General features: G+C 45.3%; 1 protein-coding gene across 1 annotated transcript; it reads left to right on the top strand.

Annotated features, from left to right (window-relative positions):
- Positions 1-2,564: 2,564 nt before the first annotated feature.
- SIAH2 (siah E3 ubiquitin protein ligase 2) lies at positions 2,565-21,943 on the top strand. The gene is made up of 2 exons (XM_045851997.1): positions 2,565-2,987; positions 20,389-21,943. Exons 1-2 carry the CDS (start codon positions 2,571-2,573, stop codon positions 20,944-20,946), a joined length of 975 nt encoding a protein of 324 aa, XP_045707953.1. The 5' UTR covers positions 2,565-2,570; the 3' UTR covers positions 20,947-21,943.
- Positions 21,944-24,760: the final 2,817 nt, after the last annotated feature.

Genomic DNA, 24,760 nt, shown 5'->3' with positions numbered 1-24,760 from the left:
TATTAAGTGTGCCAATCTTAACTCTTTAACCAGACTATAAGTAGGAGTCAGGAATCTTTGAAAGGGATATAGACCAGTAGTTAAGAAGCACTCCCAAGCTTTTTCCAAACATTATCAGGTGTGTGATCCTGAGCAAATTAATCTCCCTGTGTCTCAGTTTCAACTATAAAAATAAAAATGAGAACAATAGCATCACATAGAGTTGTTACAGAGTCCTTAGAATGAATTATCCATGCCTGGCACATAGTGGGCACTCAATAAATATTATATATTGTTATTTTGTAAAGAATTTTTAAAGGTTATTTATTTATTTATTTATTTTTAGAGAGAGGGGAGGGAGAAAGAGATGGAAACATCAATGTATGGTTGCCTCTTGCATGGCCCCTACTGGGGACCTGGCCACAACCCAGGCATGTGCCCTAACACAGAACCAAACCAGCGACCCTTTGGTTCGCAGGCTGCCGCTCAATCCACTAAGCCACACCAGCCAAGGCTAGTTATTATTATTTTGTATCCCTTTCCAAATTCTGACTCAACCATATTACAGTGCTTTTCAAAAAACCTTCAGTGGTTACCCCTTGTCACTGAGGTCAAGGTCTTACCAAGCCAACTGAGGCTCCCATGCACCACCCCCAAACCCTGAGTCTATTGCACTCCCAAATACATTCTCATACTGTGCTTTAGCTCCTGTTAAGATGTCTTCACCCCCACCTCCCCTCTTAATCTGACATCCTTTCCCCTGAGTGCTTGGTTATCTGCATTGCTCCCTTACTAGAAGGGAAACGGAATGACAACCATTCCCAGAGCCCAAACAATGGCTGGCACATAGCAAATGCTTAGGAAACATTTACTGAATGATCGAATGTCATCACAGCTATTAATTTTTTTCAAGACAGATTATATTTCACCAACTCCATGCATGCAGTCCTTCTAAGAAATTAAAATTAAAATTAATTTCTTCTGGGCTCTAACAGCGTATTTCTTGAACAAATTCTATTCACTGGTAATCAACATGAAGAGTAAACATTCACTAAAATATTTTTGAAGTAACAGCTAACGTTGAAGCCATGCTTCTGATGGGCCAGGTTCTTGGCATATACCAAATTCATTTAATCCTCTCTATTCCACCTATAAGATAGGTGCTGTTTTCATTCTACTTTTACAGACGAGGAAATGGAGGCACAGAAAATGAAAGAAATCCGAAGAGACACGGACGGTAAGCATCCTTCACCCGGTCATGTCCCTCGTTCCTTACCACTGTCTCTCCTACAAAGAATCATCTGAATCCCATCTAAGAAGCCCCTTCCTCCAATTCCAGTGTCAGGGGCTCAACTATGCAGAAAAGCAATTTAACTCAGAGCACACAGTATACCTGAAATTGACTTGTGGTTCACTCCGCAGGGTGTGTGCCTACACCTCGCATCAAAGCCTTTAACTCCTTCGGGAATCTCAAGATGAGGGCACAGTGCGTTATATTGGAGGGTTACCCATTGTCTTCCTGTGGCCTCACGACCCAAGCCATATTCCTGCCACTTCTAGGGGATCTCGAACTCTACATGGACATGTAACACTGTTCATGAACTCTCTCCAGAGGCGCTCGATTCAATGAAGTCTTAGCCTCTCCACTGGCAAGGAAATAGAGTTTACCTCCTCCCAACCTTGGAGAGCAGGATTAAGGAGGGGCCCAAACCTACTCTTAACGGCCCAGTACTAGATCCCTTGCCCACTGCAAACCCAACGCGAGTCCGCCATCCTGCTTCGACCCAAGGCTCCTGACTCCACGTTCCAGACCAAGAGCCCAGAGGGCCGCGCCACACGCCTCCTCCGCGCGCCGCTGACTCAACCCGGGACGAGAAACCTATTGGTTTTTTCCGACCTGTCCAAGGGCGCCCGCATCCCGTCCCGCCCATCACTAAAGCCCCCGCCCTGCTTGAAGTTGTCTTTCTGGTTTGAGCCCTGGGGGCGCGTCGGAGTGGCCCCACAGGGTGTGGCCAGATGACTTCGGCGACGCCTTCCGAAGGGCAGTCCCCTCCCCAAGCCCAAAAAGCAGACCCCGCGCCGCTGCGGAGAGCCGAACAAGATCTTTGGGGTGGTCGGTGCTGGCAGTCCGAGCAGGAAGCGCCCACGCTAGGCAGTACCGTGCGCTGCCAGCTGGAGCCGGGCGGAGCCGGCGCCCAGTCGAGGGGTGGCTCTGCCAGTCCCCGCGCGCCAGGGCGGCCGTACACGTGTCCAGGCGTCACGTCCGCGCGCGCCCCCGGGGCTTACGTCAGCTGCCGCTCCAAAAGCTGGGTGTCGGGGGTTCTGCGCAACGCTGGGGTTTGGGGCCCGCGACGCCGCCGGGAGGAGGGACCTAGGGGCGCGGAGGGGTGTTCGGAACGCCCGGGGCGGCGGAGATCTTCAGCGCGGTCCCGTCCCCAGCCTGCCGAGCGCCGGCCGTCTCCGTTGCCCGGTTCCGAGCGGTCGCCGTGGCGTTTCCCCCGGAGCCCGCCGCCCTGGGGTCGTGCACCGCCTTGACCCCGGTGGCCCCGCGATAGCAGGCTCCCTCAGTTCCATGGTTGGTTCGGAGCGCGATGAGCCGCCCGTCCTCCACCGGCCCCAGCGCTAACAAACCCTGCAGCAAGCAGCCGCCACCTCAGCCCCAGCACGCCCCGTCCCCGGCTGCGCCCTCCGTCGCCGCCACCATCTCGGCTGCGGGCCCCGGCTCGTCCGCGGTGCCTGCCGCGGCAGCGGTGATCTCCGGCCCCGGCGGCAGCGGCGGGGCTGGCCCCGTATCCCCGCAGCACCACGAGCTGACCTCGGTCTTCGAGTGCCCGGTCTGTTTTGACTATGTCCTGCCCCCCATCCTGCAGTGCCAGGCCGGGCACCTGGTGTGTAACCAATGCCGCCAGAAGTTGAGCTGCTGCCCGACGTGCAGGGGAGCCCTGACGCCCAGTATCAGGAACCTTGCTATGGAGAAGGTGGCCTCGGCGGTCCTGTTTCCCTGCAAGGTAAGTCCAGGTGCCACCTGCGCACTTCTGCCTGGCGATCTCCCAGAACTCCTAATTCCTCCAGCCCACTTGCCGGCGCTGAGAGGCAGGTGGCATCTGTCTTATTTTTTTTTTTTTAAAGTTTACACTTTGTCCACCTTCCCCCACACCCCATCTGGCCACTTGGAGAGTAGCTCTGGGCTGTCAGTTGCTCCAGCACCGACCCCAGACTAAATGGCACGCGATCGTTGTTAGAACACATCACAACTCTCCCCATGCAGTGCCTGTGTGCTCTGCAGATGTGTACTCGGGTGTGCGTTCAGGGCTGGGCCTCGCAAGTAAAACTTGGGCGGAGAAGCTGTCTATGGGGGTTTGAGGAGGGAGGAAACGAGCGAGCTGCATGCACCCCTCACCAGTACTGGCTTGGCAGGATTGGTACCGGATTCCTCCTGCACCCCGCACCTGCCATCTGCCGCGCCCCTGACACGTGGGAGTCCTCGGGAGTAGAGCTAAAAAGGGGGAGGGGGCACCTACAGCCGGTTTTCTTTCCTCCAGCAACAAGAAAACCCTGCAAGCCACGCCTTTCCCTCGCCTAGCCTTCCAAGGACTGGAGAGTTGTGGGGGGTTTTGCTAAGTGTTGAAAACAGACGTTGATCAGGAATTTAACAAGAAGGGGACGCAGGAGCTTGTTGTTACAGTTCTTTAAACCTAAATATACTATTGCAGCTGAATTTAGAATCCTAGATGTCAGTGTGTGTCAAGGTTTACATATATGCACACATAGGCATAAGTTTCCCCCCCCCAAAAAATGACTTATGCAACTTGCTGTTTTGAATTTATATTATCTCATATTTTTCTATGGCTGAAACATAGTTCTCCCTTGCTTTATTTTAAATGGCCACATAGTAGTGCATTGTGTGGTCATATTGTAACATCTGTTTACCTACATCTGTCACTTAAAAAAACCTTAAGGAGCAGTGTCAGTGATATACCTGTCTATATTACTTCATTATAACCTATGCCATAAAGCTATGCCATAAAGTTCATTTTCTAAACTTAGAAATGGAAATAATGTCGTTAGTACTTTTGAGTTTCTTTTAAAGTAACTGCTCTGTCTCTTGAGCCATTTAAGCTGTCTTGCATTTCTCCTTGGGGCTGCTTATTTTTATAGGGCAAGAGCTTATTTTTAAATTAAAAATAATCCACCTGAGAATTGAAGCTTGGGTCTCAAGTCAGTGAAATGAGTGATTTAATTTTGTCATTGCCCTACCACAGATCAAATTTAAAATAGCATATTCAAATAAGGGTTTGAATTCATGTTTGGACTCTGGGTTTTCTGTTAACCTTAATTAATTACTCTGCTTTCAACCACTCTTCCTAATGCTTACTAATTCACCCAATCCAATAGTTGTTTCTCATAACATATGGACAAACTGCATAATTTTCTTAATGATCAAGAGATTTGGTGATAGTGGACATAAGAGTTGGATATTTGACGCTGGGGTACCTTGTGGGGACCGGCGTTGCAGGGGGGATGTACCACAGGATTTCCGGGGAACCACCTTCTCAGCCCTTCGCTTTCCCCAAAACCTTAAGTGGCCAGTGGAAGAAATGGCTTTAGGTGAATTACAGTTCACAGATGAGCTTTTGATATCGGTTGGTATTCTATAATTTACTTTAAAAAACACATTGTTTTTCTCCCAAGAGAAAGTGAAGGAAATAGTTATAACATGCTATATGAAGTGTGAAGTTTCCCTTTCGGGACCCAGGATTCTGGTTCCCTTTGAGGTATATGTTCTGTCTAACACCTGACATGCTAGTGAAGTCTTTCCTGAAGAGCAGTTCTCTTGGGAATCAGGGGTACTCAGCCTTTCTGGACACATCATTGATTTTCCATGTCCCTATTCTCTAAGAATGTACTTGGGCAAAGCTATCACTTTGCAAGCTGAAATTTAACAGGGTCATCCATTCCTCTACAGACCAGGAACCAAACTTAGAACGTGATCTTGGTGTCACTTGTGTGTGTGTGCATGAGATTTGTAATACTGGAGTATCATGCCTCAACTTTGGTTGTCCAGTAATCCAAACTATTCACAGGGCAGCTCAGCCAGTCAGTTTGGATAAACCAAACTTGGATGTATATAGAGGCCCACTAAGCAACCAAGATATGTTTAGCTTGGGAGGGTGAGAGCAGTAGGGAGTAGCAAGGCCTATGTCAAACTATGTCAGAATAGGTCTGTGTGCATAGCCCTTGCACTTGCTGCTGTAAATCAAAGGGGCTGCCTTGTCACTATTCCTGGGTGCTCTTAGAATCTCTCTCATGGGCTGGCTTATATGAGAAAACCAATGTTGGGTTAAATACCAAAGCCCAGGTCTCAGGAGTTGTGGAAGCTGTCAGTGTTTGTCTGAGAGCGCTTCTGGGGGCCTTGATTTCCTCATGTGTTTAGGAGGGGATTAAGCTGCTCAACTTCTAAGGCCCTGCAGCGTCTAGTATTCTGTGAAATGAAGGGAGGTTATATGGAATGTTTATTGGGTGGTTTATGTGTGCCAGCTACTTCATGTGTGGGTCAGCTTTTGTTAGAGAACTCATGCCTATAGAGAGGTTAAGTGTTAAGTGATTTGTCAAGGACATACAGCTAGTAAACGGACCAGCTTGTGAACCTACACCTCAAAGGAACACATCCTTTATACTACTCACTACATAGGGATTTTGAATCTGAGCTTATCTCCAAGGCTCCAAATCATAACTCCAGGGTGACACCAGTAACAAAACCTTCTGGTTGGGTGAGTTCACCAAATGGGCTTTGCCTGGGAAATTCCCCCAAAGACAACGTATCTGCTCACTATAAAATTCACTGGCAGAAATTTTGTAGGACATGGGGTAGGAAGGAGTATGGGGGTGGGGTGGGGAATAAGCTACACACCTAATATTTGGGGGGGGATTTCCTTACATCTCTGCACTTTTTATGCTTCAGTTGGCCAAAAATGGGTGTGTTGCCAAATAGCTTCCTTATGTAGGTGTGGGGCCACTTAATTAAAGGCTAGACTGCCACCGGCACCTTTGATGGAGGGCACCATGTGCATTATTAGCTCAAGTCTCCTTTTTAAAAAAGGCTCTCTGTCAGAGTATGGCTCACTTCCACTTGTGATATTTTTAGTCCATTCTATAGCTTGTTCCACGCCTGAGAAGTTTTGATATCCGGTTCCCCATATCTCAGACTCACTACCCCAGCCGAGCACGAGTGTAGGAGAAGTGAAGGTTGACACATTTGTGCCCTCACTCAACATTTTATTTTAATATCAGCCAAGTATTTCTCTCCACAACTGTGGGAAAAGTTAAAACCACTCCAGCCCACTTACACTTTGATGTATTTTCTTTCCATTTTTTCTTTGTGTTCTCTAAAAGTTTCTGGTAGTATATTTTTCAATGGTTATTGAACTGGAAAGCCTCAGTCAGCAAGTCTTCCCTGCATGTGGATCCTGAGGTGTTATTTTTGTTCCTGGGGGGGGGGGGGGGTCAAGTTAGATAACCCAGTTGAAAGTTTAAAAGCTTGCAGTGAGGCCCTAGCTGGTGTAGCTCCATGGGTTGAGAACTGGCCTGTGAATCAAAAGGTCGCCAGTTCAATTCCCAGTCAAGGCACACGCTTGAGTTGTGGGCCAGGTCCTCTGTTGGGGGCATTTGAGAGGTAATTGGCCAATGTATCCCTTACACATCTATGTTTCTTTCCCTATCTTTCTCTTTTCCCCTTTCTCTAGAAATGAATAAATAAAATCTTATTAAAAATAAAGTAAAAGCCGCCAGTGTGCACTCATGTAGTCCACTGGTGACAAACTCTACATGCCAGGCTCTGAGAGTCATCAGACCCCTGGCCTCAGGGCTTGGGGAGCCCCAAGAGGCAGTGGAGACAGTTGGGAGCTGCGAGGAGCACATGCCACCTCCAAAGGGCCACCTTTGCCCAGTACTGGGTGATTGGTAGGGTAGCAGTGTGTGTGCAGCCGTGCCAGAGCTTTGGATTTTTTTTTAAAAGAAAAGCCAAAAATCTGGGTTTCTTTTAGTGTTAAAGTCTCAAAGTATCTTTGTTTCATGTTGTTTTTAACATTGCCCAAAATCAAAGGAAAGCCAATACTTTCAGGCCAAACCAACCATGTCTATAACCACATTCCAGCTGCCAGCGTGCAACCTCTAATCTGGTTCTCTTTTAGAAAGCGTTCATTGAGCCTTATCTGCATGAACTTTGGAACTCAGGAAGCTCCCAATTGTATGTGATTTTATAGCTTTTTTTTTTCACGTTTATTTTGCCAAAAGAATACTCCAGTGTGAACATTGGGAGACCTAAACTGTGTGCTAGTGACTCTGTGTTTGACTTTATACCAGCCAGTTTATTTCTTTGCGCTCAAGTGTCTTCATCTTTAAGAAAAAGGCTTGGACTAAATGATTATGCCAAGGATCTTTTTTCAGAACCTAGTAAACTGCTCCAGAGAAGAGAGCACTAGCTAGGAGATAAAACTAAACTCTCAGCCTGGCTTCATATGACCTTGGTTCAGTTATGTACTTCCCTGCGCCTGTCTGTTCATCCACTAAAAAGAATGCAGATAATACCTAGCTGTTCGGTGCTTTAAGATCAGATTAAAAAGTGGTATTGCCCTGGCTGGTGTGGCTGAGTGGATGGAGTGCTGGCCTGTGAACCAAAGAGTCACTGGTTCGATTCCTAGTCAGGGCACCTGCCTGGGTTGCAGTCTAGGTCCCCAGTAGGGGGCGAGTGAGAGGCAACCACACTTTGATGCTTCTCTCCCTCTCTTCCTCCCTCCCTTCCCTCTCTCTAAAAATAAATAAATAAAATCTTTAAAAAATTTTAAAAGAGTAGAAGTAGTACAGAGGGTTTTTGCTTACCACATCAAATAGAAGATGACTGACATTGGGGTTGTTGCTAGGTGAGAGTGCTTGATCATCTGGAATTCTGAAGGGATAAGCCAGTGTGCCAAAACCATTTCAGAGATCTCTCCTTCACCTCAAAAATCCCTCTTAGACAAAATAATTTTGGAAACCACTCCTGCCGTCCTCTTTACTAGCTGCAGTTGACCAGGTTGGCCCGTAGGAGCATGCGCTGGCAAGCACCGGAGTCCGCACACAGGTACAGCGAGGCTCAAGATTTTAAAGCACAACATTGAAAATACAGCTTTTAAGCATAAAATTAAGAACAATAGCTCTAGAATGCTATGCAGGAGTACTAAAGTTTAATGTTGGTTCCACACATAGTTGGCAAAGATTTTTCACCATGGCCTGGAACTGGCATAAATCATTATTACTTAACGCTGGTCTTTAGCACAGCCAGAGAGGAGGTGAACCCAAAAGTATCGCAGGTCTGGCCTATAAAGTCCCCAGCCTAAGGCTGAATTAGATTCTTCGTTCTGCATTTGAAGCCCCACAAACTGTGAAATGTCTTAGGAGCCATACACATACATCTGATGTCACCTGTAAACAGTGGCATTTTCATTCACACCCAGAAAGTCTCCACTCCTTGAAAGGGGCACATGGTAGGTGCACATTTGCTAAAGCGAATGGCAGCAATTGGGGCCATTGGGCAAATCGCCCAGGGAGTGATCGGACCTGGGGCATTAGAATGGGATTGCACTCTGGACATCCTGAAACAGAAAATAAGAAAGCTAAACACTTTTCCCGATCAAATGTATCTTTATGTTCAACCTTAAAGCATGTTGTCTAGGAGTTATGAGAGATACTAAATATCCTCCAGCAGAATTTCATCAGCTTTGCCCCAGATGTCCATCGTTCTCCTCTAGTTTCTTAAAAATTGAGAAACTGTTGTTCTCATTTCCATTTGGGTACCAATTTTATGTAATGATTTTTAGACTCCATGGTGTCTGTGAGACAAGTTTTCAGCCACAGACACTATAGAGGTGAATGGAATATACACCTGGTGTTAAATGTGTGGGCCAGAGCCTTATTTTAAAACTCTGAATCAACAAAGGCAGTGTCTCCGGGTCAGGTCGCAGCGTTGCCCCAGGCTACCTCTTACTCTGGTAGTTTTGAGGTCAAGCCCTACCTACTTGGGCCTCCTGGTCCAGATCCCACTGTGACTGGCTCATGACCTCTCCAGGCCTCTGTGGCTCGTTGGTAAAATGGGGTGATGACTGGGTTGTTGTAAGGCTTAAACTTGGTAATAATTCATGCTTGGCCCCAGCATGAGTAAACACTAACAGATGTGCACAGTTAGAAGCTGACAGAAAGCAATGGCCAGTGTATGAGGTCAGGCTAGGCATAAACTTTAAAAAGAAAAAAGGACTCTTTATTTTAGGAACCCATAGAGTCTCCCATTGAGCTTCTCTTCCGTAATCCTAATCCTGTAGGGCACAGGCGGCAAACACAAGGCCTATGGGCTGAATGCAGCCCTCCACCTTGTTTTATCCGGCCCAGCACCTTGTTTGTACCCCGCAGCAGCACCGAGCTCCTTGCCCCTAGTTAAGGGGTAGTTACATTTATACAGTTCTAAGATTACATCCGGCCCTTTAAAGGCAACTGCCGGGCTGATGAGCCGCCCCACCTCCCCCACCCCCCCACCCCTGTGAAAATGAGTTTGACACCCCTCCTGTAGGGTTTTCATAGAGCTGGGCAGATTGGTCTTGGCATAGGTCTTTCAGTGATGAGACTTTTTTCATTTCTTTAAAGCTTTTAGAAGGGAAAGCCTGGTTTGATTAAGCAATGTTTTTTAATGTGTGTATGTGTGTTTTTACACATTATAAAATGTGTTGTTAAAAATTATCATTATTTTAAAATGTAGAACATAGAAAGTAATATAAAATTTTAATCCCCTATAATCCCCATGCTTAGTAATAGCCACTACATCATTTTTATATGCCCTTGCCAACTTACCTCCAAATCAATAGAATTTTTCTTTCACTAAAAAAAAGCAGGTAAGTTGGAGAATCCACACACTGTTTCATAACCTGTTTTTACATCTAACAATGTGGCTACTTCCTCCACATTAATAAATACTCTTTAAGGTCATGTTTCATGGCTGCATGGTATTGCAACTTTATAGCAGTACCAGAGTTACTTAATCAAGTTCTTGTTTGTGGTCGTATAAGTGATTGTTTTCTTACTGTGATTTAAGAAAAGAAGAAGCAGCACTGCTATAACTGAATCCTTGTGTATAAGAAAAGTATTAGTTCCTAATGATAAATTCCTAGAAGTGGAATGGAAGGGCAAATGGTATATGCAGAAACTAGAAGCTTTTGATAGCAGAGCCAACTTGCTCTCTCACTTGGAATCATTTACAGTGGAGTACTGGTGTGTCCCCAGCACTGGGTGTTGTCCTTTTGGTTTTCTTGATGCTGTTACCTGCTTTTCCTCTCTCATACAGCCTCAGGCCAGAGGTGGCTCCTCCTGACTACATACTAACTTTTCATTGCACTCACCCCTGCAACCCCCTGCAACCCCGTGCAGTCCAAGCCCTTCTCGTCTTAGAGCCTAGCTGCCTACCCAGCCAGTGCCTCCCCTTGTACCTCGTCCTTCTGAAACTGATTCTATCAGAGCAGCAGGGCCCTTTTGAAGTGGTAGGAGCAGAGGAGGCTGGAGACCCCTGCAGCGGTGTGGTGTCAGAGCTGCATCTGGAAGGACGAGTGGCAGTCTGCCCATGAAGGAAAGGATGGAAGATCTGATGAGGTTATGTGGGCAGGCCAGTGGTGTCACTAGAAAACTTTGCTTACCGTTGCTTGCCTAGGTATATTACCTCATGTTATCCTCCTAATTACTTCAAGAGGCTTGCCTAAAGTCACACGGTTTGAAAGTTTGGGGAGCAGAAACTCTAGTCTGGGCCTTGTAATTTACACATACAATGTCCTGCTACAACCTCCTGCCTTTTTTGCTGCCCCCTCTCCCCTGCTGAGGAACAGTGATCTTCCTATTCCAGACTCTCGTAGTAGCTTTAGGAGAGGTGGCAGTGGTGCCAGAAAGGCCCTCTTATCAGGATTATTGGGATTCCTAGTTCAATTTGAATTTTAGATAAACAATTTTTGGTGTAAATATAACCCAAATATTGCCCAGACATACTGTGTATCTTGTATTTTTATTTGCTAAATCTGACAACCCTACCACTTAAGTCTCCTGGTGAATGTAATTGCTCTTGCCCTGACTGGTGTAGCTCAGAGGATTGGGGGTTGGCTGTCATGCTGCAAACCAAAGGATCACAGGTTCAATTCCTGGGCAGTTGGCTGGGGCACATGCCTGGGTTGCAGGTCAGGTTCCCAGTTGGGGGCTTGTGAGAAGCAACTGATACACATTTCTCTCACACCTCAATGTTTCTCTCCCTTTCTCCCTCCCTTCCCCTCTCTCTAAAAATAAATAAAATCTCTAGTCCAGAAATAAGGACTGCTAGGGATGATGTCGCACTATTTGACAAGCTGTTTGGGCAGTGGACCTGATTATGCCGATGGGAGCTTGGCATAGAAGAGTCAGGGCATGTTGAAAAGGGTGGGCAAGGTACTGGTAGTATGGCTCTTTAAGGTGCTTTTGTTTGCTTGAACTTAAACTCCTAAGGGAGCTTACAAAACAGGTTCTCCAAGACAGTGTCTGGTTGCCTGCTAACTCTGGCTACGGTCAGATGAGAAACATACTTGGTCAAAAGTCAACTTTTGTTTAAAGCTGCTAAGATTAAAAATAAACCCCTACCAGCCCAGGGAGTCTTTGTAAGGCTAAATGTACTCCCCCATTTCCCCAAAACCAGGATGTTCTCAGATTACTGATATAACATTATGCCAAAGTCTTCTCCCAAGAAACCTTTAGTAAGAAAGCTGTCTGCATCGTGGTGTTTGTCAGCCTTCTCGGGCAAAAGGAGGACTTTTTGAGCCCCAGATTTTGACTCAAATTGCCTTCTCCATAATGAAGTTGTAAAAGTTAAATATCAGTATTTTCTTGGTCTCTTCACTATTTAACAGGTCTGGTTCTGAGTGATACTGTTCTGTCCTATTATTATCTGTGAAACCGTTTACTGTGCTACTGGTGGGTAATCTCTCTGCACTACCTCATAGTGGAGGTGAGGAATTTAGCCTTCGATTTAAGTGAAAATTTGCTAAGACTCTTGCAGGAAGGATGCTAGACAGATGCAAGTTGAGTATTGTAATTAATTCACAAGGAGAGATTTCACTTTCACCTGTTGTTGCCCACGTCTGAACTGCTCCACTGTTAATGAGTCAAGGGGTGAGTCACAGGCAGATGTGTAGATGCACTCAGGGGTGACAAGGCAGTCTCAGTTCAAGGTCACAGAGGACACTGGATACTTGAGTTCTAATTATAGCTACTCTACCAATAGTTGGAAACACCTTTAGAGCAAGAAGAACCTACAGCTGTCAAAATGACAATGGTACCTTTGTTTCCCAATCTATGGAAGATTGACAGAGAGCTATAACACGTTCACCCCTACTAGGTCCTGTAAATAAAATGGCTTTATCAAAATTAGAAAACAAACCCTAATTAACAAGTCCAGCAGAAACATTTTTCCTTACTTGATCTCAAGGTCTATTGAATTTTTGTTTTAATTCTTTCCACCGTAAGGCTTTTCAAGAAAGTGAAATTAACATGGTGAGAAACAATTATCTTCTGGAGATAAAGTGAATATTCACTTACCAACAAATATTGGGTGGGTGGGAAGCAGGCAGTAAATCAATGAAGAAAATTAATAGGTCCATAAATTAACTGGAAAACAACCTGTGATCATGCAGTGGTATGTATGCAGGGACAGATAAATAATTTAAGTCTCGGAGGAGCTAGCTTGAATTGCTAAACATCCTTTAAAAAAGTGGTAAAATTTAAGTTTAACTGCAGGTTACATTGTCAGTTTTACCATGATTTGAATCAATACTAGGTCTAGTGACAGCTCTCATTTGACCAAGTCTAAAGAGTGTTGAGAAGCTAGAGACTATAACCCATAGTCCCCTAGTTATCTGCTTATCACACATAGGAAGTTACACTGCCAGAAATTCTCCCCCTGGTAGAACTTGGATAACTCTGATTCCATTTCTGTGTGCCTCCCCAGTGCTAAAAGGGGCTGAAGGGAGGGCAGGGGGGAGGGGAGGGGAGGGGAGGGTAACTTTCATTCCTGGAGCTCTGACACAATTCCCGACCGGCAGTGACCCCGGAATGCTACGGATGGCTAGTCAACACACAAGAAAAACATACACAGAGACAACCAGGTCCTGTGGGGAAGTAGGAACAGAATGGCCACTCTCTCTAGTGGGGAGCACCATGGCCACTCTCCCCAGGGAAGAGCACCCTTAAGGGAGAGCACCCCATTCTCCCACCTGAACAGGCTTTTATTGGGTTCATTTACACAGGAATTCAGGTAAAGCTCATTACTCATTGCCAGGAAGTAAGGATCAAACAATAGATAACAAGGAACTCTGAGGATCTATTTTGAGTCAGGGTCAAAGAGCTGTAAAAACTTTAAGGAACAAACTTACTTCTTTCTTGGACCCTTATCATTCAACTGAGAGCATTCTAAACAAAGTAGGTTTCACAGGATTTTACATATTCTTTCTTAGGCCTGATCACCTGGGGAACCCAACCTTTTCAGCACAGAGCTGCACCACCCTGTCATTGTTTCAGGCTTAGGTGGAGCAAGGGAAGTAAGGCAACCAAGAGATTAGGAGATTTTCTCCCAGACAAGGAGGACTCAGGCTTTGTCAAAACCCAGGGGCAAGGGTCCATCACCCCCTTTTGCTGTAGCCCCCGAAGTCCTTCCTTGGGAGCCTCCCATGTGATTGTGCCTGTCTTAAGTTGTTCTCCCCTTGGGGGATCTTACTCGTCATTGGCTAACCAACCAAGCATTGGGGTCCAGGCAGGGTGAAGTAAAAGGAGCAGAAGTGACGCTCCTGCCAGGGAGATAAGCTTTGTCTCCTTGCTGGCTTACGGTCCAAGGTTGTCCCCTCAGCCTTAGCCTTGGCGGGGGTTACAGCTTCTGATACCAGGCAGGGCAGTTCCCAAAGAGCTCCTTTTTCACATGTGGTCCAGAATGGAAAACCTTGGACCTTGGACCACCGAGGGTGGTGGCTGGAAACTACACTCCTGGGCCACAGACTTGTCAGGTGCACACAAACCATTAGAAGCATCCAAAGAGCAAGGAAAAGGCTATGGCTTCATGGAGGTCAGAGAAGTACTATTTATTATAACCACTGACACCTTCATTGCGAAATTTTGTTGGTTCACTCAAATGAGTCCCAAAGAGACTCTAGTAAAAGAAAAACTAACTTAGTTGCATTTATACATGGATACATAGTTAAATTTTTTTCTTTTAAAAAAACCACTATTACGATAAAACTTAATTCATTCGACCAGTTCTGCAAAAGGACTCTCTATCCCAGGCAGGATTAATATGCTAACTCTGTCCCTGGATTCTTTAACATATGTTTATTCTTATATGATTTCAAACTTATACATCAGTCATTTGCAATAAGAGTACAAAAAATCCCCATATATCCCTTTTCCAGATTCACCAATTGTTTCCTTTTTGCCCCAGTTGCCTTTTCATTTGTGCTCTGCAAACATGTATATTTTTCACCATTTGAATCTAAATAACAGGCATCCTGCCCCTTTGCCCCTAAACACTTCACTGTATTTCTCCTAAAAACCTTTTCTTACATAAGGAAGGTTTAGTTACCAAAATCAGGAAATTTGACATGCAGTAGATACTATTATCTCATCCACTGTATTCAGATTTCATTTGCTGCTCCAGTTGCACCCTTTTGTGGTAATTTTGCTTCCGCACGTCCGGTCAGGCATTGCATGTAGCTGTCAGTGCGTGTTTGGTGATCGTTACAGCTTACTTAGATTGGGCAAAGCGTGGCTGGTGTTTGCGTACTCCAAGACAAGGTCATATCTTGGATTTAATTCAGAAGTTTGAGTATCAACAACAAAATATTGATTGTGCTTTGTTTTCCTGGAGACATTCTCATTTCAGGTGCTAGCAGATGTTTTGCTAATGGATGTCACTGTTTCCTAGGAGGGAAGCAGAAGCAGGCAGGGCCATTGCCACACAGTCCCCACGAGAGACACGTTTCTGCCAGAGCTCATGGGGCCGCCCCTGTGGTAGGCATCGGTTGTTGGAGTTCAACAAATCGTTCTTGAATTGCTTGGACATGTATAATTAAATAGGTTAAATGTCCTAAACCAGTCACAGAGTCCATGACCTTCAGCTAGCACCTGGCTAAGAACGGTTGTCCTATTTGTATCCTCATTCCATAAACAAATATAATGCAACTGTCTATTAAGTAAATTAACAGGTGCTAGTGTTTGACTGTGTTTCTGCCATATCTGGTCCTATTTGTACGTAAAGGGGTTTCTTTGCTAAAACCCCACCTAAATTCCAGCTTAAATACAATCTTTAAACCCTGTGCCCAAGAAAAGAATTACCTGTAGTTTTCAGACCATAAGATGCACCTAGGTTTTAGAGGAGGAAAATAGGGGAAAAAATTTTTGAAGCGAAAAAGGTGGTAAAATATTTAACATAAATAACATAATATTTCACCAATGTAAATGTAAACAGAATTCAACAGCAGCATTAACTACCATTATTCCTCCCAAATTTGGTGGTGAGGGGAGTGTCTTGTAATCCAAAAAATATGGTAGCTTTGTTTACTGCTTTGTGCAAAGACTTAAAAATGAGGCATGAGGTTACACATTGCCTTTCCAGGCAGAACACGTTTGCACAAGACTTTTGAGCCATTGTAATGCAGAGAATTTCTAAAGAGAAGTCAGAAGTGTTATTTCAACATTTCTTTGTTTCTCAGTCTGCTGGGCCATCCTACCGCTCCCTGCATTCTTCTTTAGCTTTCTGCTTCTGTGTGTGATGTGTTTCTCCTGTTCCCCCTCCCCCGGCCCAAGAGGTTTACTTAAGCGTATTCCCACCTCACCAGCAGATATTTCCCTGTGGAGAAATCTCGTTTATAGCTGGAGACAGGTACCAGGACCCACAGGCAGCCCAGGTGCTTCTTCTCAAAACCAAGAACATGCACCTAAGAACAAGGCATCTGAAGGAAAGCAGGTGACCTTTGAACCCTTCCTGTTTGGTGGGACAAGCTGTAGCCAGAGTGGGAAAAGTGAAACCTCTGGCATGATGCCAGAGAAGGCTTGAGGGCGTAATTGCTGGTTGCTTATTTGTGAGGTGTGCGCCCCAGTCCTTAGGGAAAGGCTTTTTGCAGGGCTGTTTTCTCCTTTGCAAACCAAGGAAAAAGTTAATTTTAGAACCTGCTTCTAAAAGCAGCTTATTTCTCCACCTCGGTTTTTGTGTTTGTTGGGTTAGGGGCAGGGGACTCAAAGTAAATATAAATTAATTTCTTTTTCTCAAAATATTCTGTTTGACTCTTAATCTGCCCTGGGTAGGGAAAGAGAACCTGAGAGGGAGCACGAGGAGCGGCTCTGCTCCGGAGTGGCCACAAATGACCCTGTAGCCTTGATGAGTCAGTCTGTAACACAGGTGGAACCACCTTCCTCCATGCTTTGCAGACGACGAAGACCTGCTTCTCTGTGGGGCTGGCATCCCTGAGCTGTCCTGGGCGGTGCCTGCAGGCCGGGCAGTGTGACCAGCTTGACCTGCCTTCCCGAATGGGCCTCTCCTCACAGCTGTGACTGTGGCTGCCCAGCCAGGTTTTGTCACTCATTGAAATGAAAGCCTCCAAGCCTGGGTGATAGTGCCCCCCAGGAGACATTTGGCCAAGCCTGCTGACATTTCTGGTTGGCATACCTTGGGGAGAGGGCAGTTGCTACTGGCATCTAATGTGTGGAGGCCAGGGATGCTGCCAAACATCCCACAATGCACAAAATAGTTTCTACCACAAAGATTTATTGGTCTAAAATGTCAGTGATGCCGCTATGGAAAAGCCCTGAAAATAAACTAAAGATTCAGTGAAGTCCCTGCTTTCCCATGTCTTCCCATTTTGGTTTTATCCCCACTGTTTGCTCCACTCATCCTGAGCTAGCACCAGCTGGAAGTGGTCCATCCACAGTCCCCACATCTGCAATGAAGCTTTCTGTACCCCCTCTCCCTCCCCTTGTCCCCACTTTTTGAATCACCCCCTGACTTCCTCTCCTGGTTATCTGTATCTGCTGTATTTGAGTTTGCTGTTGCAGGGGATGGCCCTTCTCAACAGGAAACATCACAGAGCGAGGTCTGCGCTACCCCCCTGCACTCTAGCACTGAGGTTCGCAGCCTGTTGAACCCTTGGAACTTGTGAGGAAAACACAAGGCTGGGGGCCAGTGCCATTGGGGTTTGCTGCTCAGAGGCACCCAGCGGTTTTGCATACAGTCTCAGGGTATCCCCAAAACCCTCCCTCTGATCCCAGGATGCGAGCCCCTGATGCAGGTAACAAGACCATAGTGTTCTGGAGTGTCCTTGTCATGCTGAGACTGTTACAAGCATGAACCGTGACAGCAGAGTGCTTGGGTGTGTGCATGTGAGTGCACACATGTTTAAAGTTTAGATTTTCTTCTTTTTAGAATCATTTCTAATCCAATCGTCATAAATGTGGCACGAGTGATCGTGAAGACATGCTGTCTCTCACCCATGATGAAAAAGAGAAGGATCAGCATTAAAGTTCAACTTTTTTAGAAAAAGTGGAGTAAGCACCTAACACTTAAAAAAAAATACTTATTCAACTTAATGGAGGCTGTAGCAAGAGCTTTTCTCCTAAGGTCACTGTCCACACAAATGCTAAGTATTGCCTTTTTATTTGCATAATTTGGGGAGGTTCCCTCTTCTCTATATTTGGGTTGAAGGAAGAGTGTGTGACTTGTTAGGCAAACCAAATAATTCAGAATATAAATACTCCTACTTGAGATGCACAAGAAAAACTTCTGAAGTGATTGCTTAGGTGATGGATATTTGTTGTACATCAGGCTGATGAGCAGGGTTATCACGCAGGTGGTACTGTTCTATATGCTCTTTGCCAAACTTCATCTCATTCCTGGAATTATTCCTGGGCAGCCGTGGTAAACAGCCCACTCTGAAATGCCTTTAGATCCAAATACTGAGGGCTTGTTCCAGACAGAGAACCTGCCAGGGTCTGGGTTAACTCTTGCTATTTTTATTGTGTGCTTTACACTCTGGGCAGAAATGCCTCACCCGTCAGGACATCAGAAGGCTCTCTATTCCTAGCTGTACCCTGGATTTAAAACACAGTTAATAGGAATGTGTTTATTAGGGCCTTATCCTTGTTAGGAACACAAAATAAGCTTGTTTCTCCCAATTAAGTTTTTTATACCCATGCTTTTAAAATTAGTCCACGGTTAAAAATATGAACAAGCAGTTCCTGTGGGCAAAATAAATAACAGTGAAATTTCTACCAGTTTCTATTGAAGATTATCACCATCCACTTTAGGTACGGGGAGGAATGGGCTGCATTTCTTTCTTGAAGCCACTCTCTTCTTCCTTATTAGGGGAGTGCAGCCTGGGTTCTTTGCTTCTGTACCCTCAGTGCCTACAGCTGGGGAACTTGTATGGGGAAGGTGCTCTGTGCCTGCATGTTGCTAATGGTAAATTCAGCTGTAAAAACTAGAATTTGACCTACTTAAAGTTTATAAGGGCTTGATTCCCTAGGGCAGGGTAGGGAGAAGCAAAAACAACTGTGGGTTTTTGTTTTGTGTTGTTTTGTTTTGTTTTGTTTTTAGCAGTTGGACATAACATGTTAGAAAAACGGCCTGACCCTGCCCTTGCGTTTGGTGTCCCCATGCCTCCTCGGGGGTGGGGGAGTCCATGTGGGGTAAGGCAGACAGTTTCCCTGCCACTGCTGCTCCATGGGGATGAGGCAGACTACCAGGTTCACCCGGAAAGGTCATTTAGGCTGCTTTATCCTTTTTTTAAAGATTTTATTTATTTATTTTTAGAGAGGGGAAGGGAGGGGGAAAGAGAGAGAGAGAAACTTCAGTGTGTGGTTGCTTCTCATGTGGCCCCCACTGGGGACCTGACCCACAACCTAGGCATGTGCCCTGACTGGGAATCGAACCTGCGATGCTTTGGTTCACAGCCCGTGCTCAATCCACTGAGCTATGCCAGCCAGGGCAGGCTGCCTTATCCTTGATAAGACAACAGCATAGTACTCAGGGCAGGTGTCTGCTCATGGGCCAACTGTCCATCTGATAGCTAGGAATGAACGTTGTCATTTTTGTGAGGTTGGGAGCAAACATCTAATTCAGGGGTGTCCAACCTTTTGGCATCTCTGTACCACACTGGAAGAAGACTTGTCTTGGACCACACATTAAATACATTGTGACATATAGTCACACAAATATCTCATAATGTTTTAAGTAAATTTATGGCTTTGTGTTGGGCCCACATTCACAGCTATCTTGGGCTGCATGCAGCCCGTGAGTTGGACACCCCAGAATTCCATTTAGTGTGGTCTTTTCCCATTATAGCTGTGATTTATCCATCAAAAATGTCATCCTGTGTACAAGGGAGAAAAAGGTTTTATTTGTACCCTATTAAGGCAGTATTTTAAGGGCAGATTGACCACAGCAGAAAACTCATCTACTCCAGGGCCCACTCTAGTTCCCCTCCTGGGCCTGTGTCAAGGACCTGACATACGTGGTCATGAAGAGGTGTACAGTCGGACTTGAGGGAGTGGCCTGGGGAAAGTTCAGAGGGCTTTGGGCTCCTCATTTTAACCTGCACTGGCTGGAACCAAACTGACCAGCAGGCTCCCAAGGCAATTTAGCAGCTCTGGGATGTGATCTCCTTTCACCCAAGAAGTATGTTCAGAGCTGTCAGGGGAAGGTTCCAAAGGTGAAGAAGGTGAGGTGATATTGCTATCATGTGAGTGGTCTCCAGCCTTCTTCTGCGCCAGGCCGGTCACTGCAGCAGGCAAGAGCAGGAGACCTTGAAGGGCCGCCTTCCCCACAGCCTGCTTGCCAGTCACCAACCTGAGCCAGGAAGAAGTGGGAGAGACCAGAAAAAGAGGAATCACACTATTTTCAAAATTGTCTTTAAGTGAAAACCAGTCTGGAGATAACGTATTCCTTGTCCAACCCTACCCCTAAGCCATTTTAAATTTTTTAAAATTTTCTTTAAATTCACAAAGAATAAGGGGGAAGACCAGTTTTCCTAGGACTCAACAATTTTGTTTGAGGTATTTATGTTAAGAGCACTTTAGTTCTCAAATTTTTAATGTTGGAATGGGAAATATGGAATGCAGCACATTCCTCCAGGTGCAGGACCTGACCCCAATTTTATGCAAGGCAGTATGGGATGGAATGAGAACTGAGGCTTGTACTCTGAAATATTCAATTCATCTCAAGCAAAAACAGTTGAGATAAGACCATAGTTTAAGCCCCAGAGACCTGAGTGGGTGTATACTCTTAAAGACCTACACCAGTAGGACTTTTGAGAAGGCTCAACGTATTTCTTTCTGTCCTCACAGTATGCCACCACAGGCTGCTCCCTGACCCTGCACCATACGGAAAAGCCAGAACACGAAGACATCTGTGAATACCGCCCCTACTCCTGCCCTTGTCCTGGTGCTTCCTGCAAGTGGCAGGGGTCCCTGGAAGCCGTGATGTCCCATCTTATGCATGCCCACAAGAGCATTACCACCCTTCAGGGAGAAGACATCGTCTTTCTAGCTACAGACATTAACCTGCCAGGGGCTGTCGACTGGGTGATGATGCAGTCTTGTTTTGGCCATCACTTCATGCTAGTGCTAGAGAAACAAGAGAAGTACGAGGGCCACCAGCAGTTCTTTGCCATCGTCCTGCTCATCGGCACCCGCAAGCAGGCTGAGAACTTTGCCTACAGACTGGAGTTGAATGGAAACCGGCGGAGACTGACCTGGGAGGCCACACCCCGGTCCATCCATGATGGTGTGGCCGCAGCCATCATGAACAGTGACTGCCTGGTTTTTGACACAGCCATAGCACATCTTTTTGCAGATAATGGGAACCTTGGAATCAATGTGACTATTTCAACATGTTGTCCATGATGCACCAAAATTATTTGGGTGTAGGGCTGTATGGTTAATAAAGGTTTTTACAGATGTTTTATTCACTATGACTTTACAGGTCAGAGTCCCCACTTACCTCGTGTTCTGTTTGAACAGCAGCTTCCCATCTGGCATCTGCCCAGCAGAGTTCCTTGACGTGGGATGAATGCTGTTGGCCTGTTGGTCATTTGGAGGCTGTTCTGTAGCTTGATTATTAAATTTTACTTCCTGAACAGCCCTTGACAGGTTGCTTGGGGCTCCTGTAGACTGGTGTGTTAGGAATTAGAACTTCTTCCTGCCCCCCACCCCCATATTGGTCCCTCCAAATTGACAAGAGCACAGTGACTGTCAGAAGATTGCTTTCATCTTTTGTTTGGGGATATGAATTGTTTTAATGCATTGTAAACAGTGTTTCTCAAACTGGAAGGCTAACCAGTGTACATAGAGTCACCTGGCGTAACTCATCTTAAGACGTGCAGCTTTGGAAGCCTATGAATTTAACAATCTCATCAGGTGATTCTTTTCAACAGTCAAGTTTGAGAATTACTCGGTTAAATCGTAGGGAAGGGTCCAGATGTTAAAGGTGCTTTAAGATTGCCCTCTACTGACACTGTCTTTCCACAGTTTCATCCCCCAACAGCCCGTCCCTTTAAATTAAAACTAGAACTACAGATCCCCAGAGCTACAGTACTCCTAAGATTTGGTCCCTTATGTTTGGGGTGGATTGCCTAGGAAAGCGAGTCATATTGCCATGGACTGTTCTCATGTAATTAATTTTTGCTCACTAGTGTAGATGACCTGTTTACATGAGGCTTCCCTTGGAGGCCCTCCTCAACTGTAGACGGCGGGAAAGACTAGGTCAGTAGAGTTGGGAAAGCTTTATAACCAGTGTCATATGCTTGCTATTTAAAGTTATGTCTTGATTCTGTTTTGTTTCTGTTTTGTTTTGGTTTTTTGCCACATTCACTTTAGTTTTTTAATAAATATTTTCCAAAAATGAATGTTGTACTTCCTTTTCCAAATTGAATAATGGGTATTTTGGGTTGTACCTACTGTGTACTGCGGGTACAGTGAACCTTCACCACTACCTTGGGCTTGGAGCTCTCACTATTTCCACAGGAGGAAATGGTCATTTGTCCAAGGTCATAGCACAGGCCAGGGGTGGCACTGGGGTCCAAACTCACTTCTCAGATCCATGGACTGTTGTTGGTGTTACAGAACTCCTCCTTGGAGCTATCATGTGTCTGACAGTGCCAGTGCTAGTGGAAAAGAGTGTTTCTCATACACTACAGAATCAGAAGGAAGAGGCCTGGCTAGAGTTGATATACTGGGTTTAAGCCAGGGTGACCCACTCCCTCAGTTCCAACCCTATACTCTCAAAAAAATTCAGAATATTAGCCCTGAATGCTCAGTGAGAGTTGATGACTGCTCACCTTAGCAGCCCAATGGCATTATTATAGTAACATCAGATGGGAATGATGACTTTCGAGTTGTTTGTGTTTTTTAGATGAGATGCAGGGTTGAGTTTTTAGCCAGGATGGAGTTCTGGCAGTTAAAGAATTGCTGAGGTGGCTTATCTTCTTGTATAGTCTTCAAATAAAAGTGAAAAGCAGTGGCCTGAACAAAAGAAGGTGCTTAGAACACGGTTGGTGAATGAAAGGAAAGGCTAGCTCGTCACCCAGTCAGTCACATTTCAGGCCAGTATCTAGAAGGGTCCCTGGAGGTGAAACTAGGATGGGGGAACAGGTGGATTTGGGCCCTCAGGAGCAGAGCTGATGCAGATGTCGCTGGCCGGTGCAGGCCTGGCACCTGGGCAGTGTGTCTGGTGCATAAACTAGCCAAGTTTGTCATAATCACTTCGTGTTCATATCTAACCATTCTTGTCATATGTGATGGAGGGAATCAGGGTCGGTGGGTCAACAAGGCACCAAAGGGTAAAACTATAATCAAAAGGGGAATCAGTTGTTCCAAAGCATAAAATGTTAGATCATTAGCTCCAAGAGGTGAAGGCAGGGCCAGCAGCCACGTGCTGAAGGCAGGGCCAGCAGCCACGTGTACACCGGTGGCAGCACTGATTCTGTGGTTCAGACTTCCCGACTCCTAATTCAGACATGGTTCTAACTTAGCAAATGCAAATAAATTTTAGGCAGCAAAACTCTGACCTCTTACTCCCCAGAGTTATGTAGTTCCCTTAAGTCTCTGTCACTGGAAATCTGTAAACTTAACTTTTACCTCTTTTGAAACTAAGCATTCTCTTCCAGAAAACAAACAAAAACCCCCCAGGTCATTACCTGTTGTAGGAGGAAGTGAAAACAGCAAAAAAAGATTATGTAAACTAAATGTCTCTGTATATAGTTCCAATTTCACATGCAATTTAAAACAGCAATAGACATTTGTCATCACATGATCCATTTATGTACCCTATTTTTTTAAAAACAAAGAATTGTTTTCTTCCTGCCCTAGTTCTACATTCTAATTCGATAGAAATCTGGCTGATCAAGCAAGACGATAGATTCAGTCTGTGCCTGACGATGCCCCAGCCATTCCAACAGAAACAAAGTTCTCAAAATACTGTGGGAGAAAATAGTTATTGATTCTGGGTGTATGTTATGTTAGTATTTGCATTGTTCTATATTTTAAAAAGTGATTTTTAAACCAACCATCTTTGAGGTCAGTGATGCCCAGACTTTGTGTGAAGAGGAACTGGTCTTGGTTTCCCTGAATCTTTACAATTTAACAGTGAGACGGTGGAGTCCCCACAGTGCACTGCCTGCTGCAAATTATGGGAAACCCAAGGAGAGGTCACTGAGGCATCAACCATCTTGGAATTCTACTAGAGCCTGACACTCTACCAGTAGATTCAAACTAATGGCTGAGTGTCCCGGTCTTAAACAGCAGAGTCAGGCGGCTTCCTCCCAGCCACCCAGGGAAATTTCCTTCTACCTACCTATCTTTATGCTTTTGGGACTTGCCAAGCAGCCAGCAGTCTGACCTTAGATTGATTAGTTGACCACTCTGGTCCCAAGTTATCTAACTAATAATATTTGAAATTTGTTTTCTAATTTTTTTTTCCTGTAGTACTAATATCTGTCAGACAATCAAGCTACTAAAAAAGTTAAGGTACTTGGTGGGGAGGGAGGAGGTGGAAAAGAGTATAAGGGGGATAAATGGTAATGGAAAAAATACAACAAGTTAAAATGTAAAGATACAAAATCTAAAATAACATAAAAAGTTAAGGTGAGTAATACCTTCCTTGCATAGGGTGGTTCTGGGATAATTGGGACCTACCATGTCTGTGGGTGTCAGCAGGTGAGTCAGCTCTCCAGTTGCCCCTCAGATTCCCACGGTTTAGAGCTAGGGATGGGGCTTTGCAGTTCTGGCTTGAGAGGCCTGTGGCCTTGAGTCTTCCTGACTCATGCGGCCTGTACTTGAAGTAAGATTATAATTTCCCTGATTTGTGCTGGCCTGGAAGAAAGGGAGTGAAGAGTTCTTAAAGAATAGGAAATCTAGATCTTTCTGTTGTTAAACCTTCTGCTTCTGCTACTAATTTTAAACTTAAAAGTTTGTATTTGTGAATACCTTTAATTTGTCTTGAAGTTCCTAAATGACAGGTCAGGGGAAAATGTTAGACGCCTGCTACCCTACCACTGAGTTACAGAATGAAGTATGAATAAATGAATGAGTTTATGAATTAATAAGACCTACAAAAGAAAGTCACTGGCCCCAAACCACACAGCTGGTTAGAACTTTTTCTGCTGACGACATGGTATATTCTGTAATGAGTAAAAGGAAAAAATTACCAAACTGTTAAAAC

The sequence above is a fragment of the Phyllostomus hastatus genome, unplaced genomic scaffold (genome assembly GCF_019186645.2).
Source record: "Phyllostomus hastatus isolate PE091 unplaced genomic scaffold, TTU_PhHast_1.1 phas_contig_86, whole genome shotgun sequence".
Classification (NCBI taxonomy): Eukaryota; Metazoa; Chordata; class Mammalia; order Chiroptera; family Phyllostomidae; genus Phyllostomus; species Phyllostomus hastatus.
Note: the sequence above shows the minus strand (reverse complement) of the source record. Positions and strands in the feature narration are given on the sequence as shown.

Excerpts from the sequence above, each read along its gene's own strand:
- SIAH2 (XM_045851997.1), top strand. The coding sequence starts at position 2,571 with ATGAGCCGCCCGTCCTCCACCGGCCCCAGCGCTAACAAACCCTGCAGC. Across the intron at positions 2,988-20,388 it reads CGGTCCTGTTTCCCTGCAAG|TATGCCACCACAGGCTGCTC; the intron begins GTAAGTCCAGGT and ends CTGTCCTCACAG.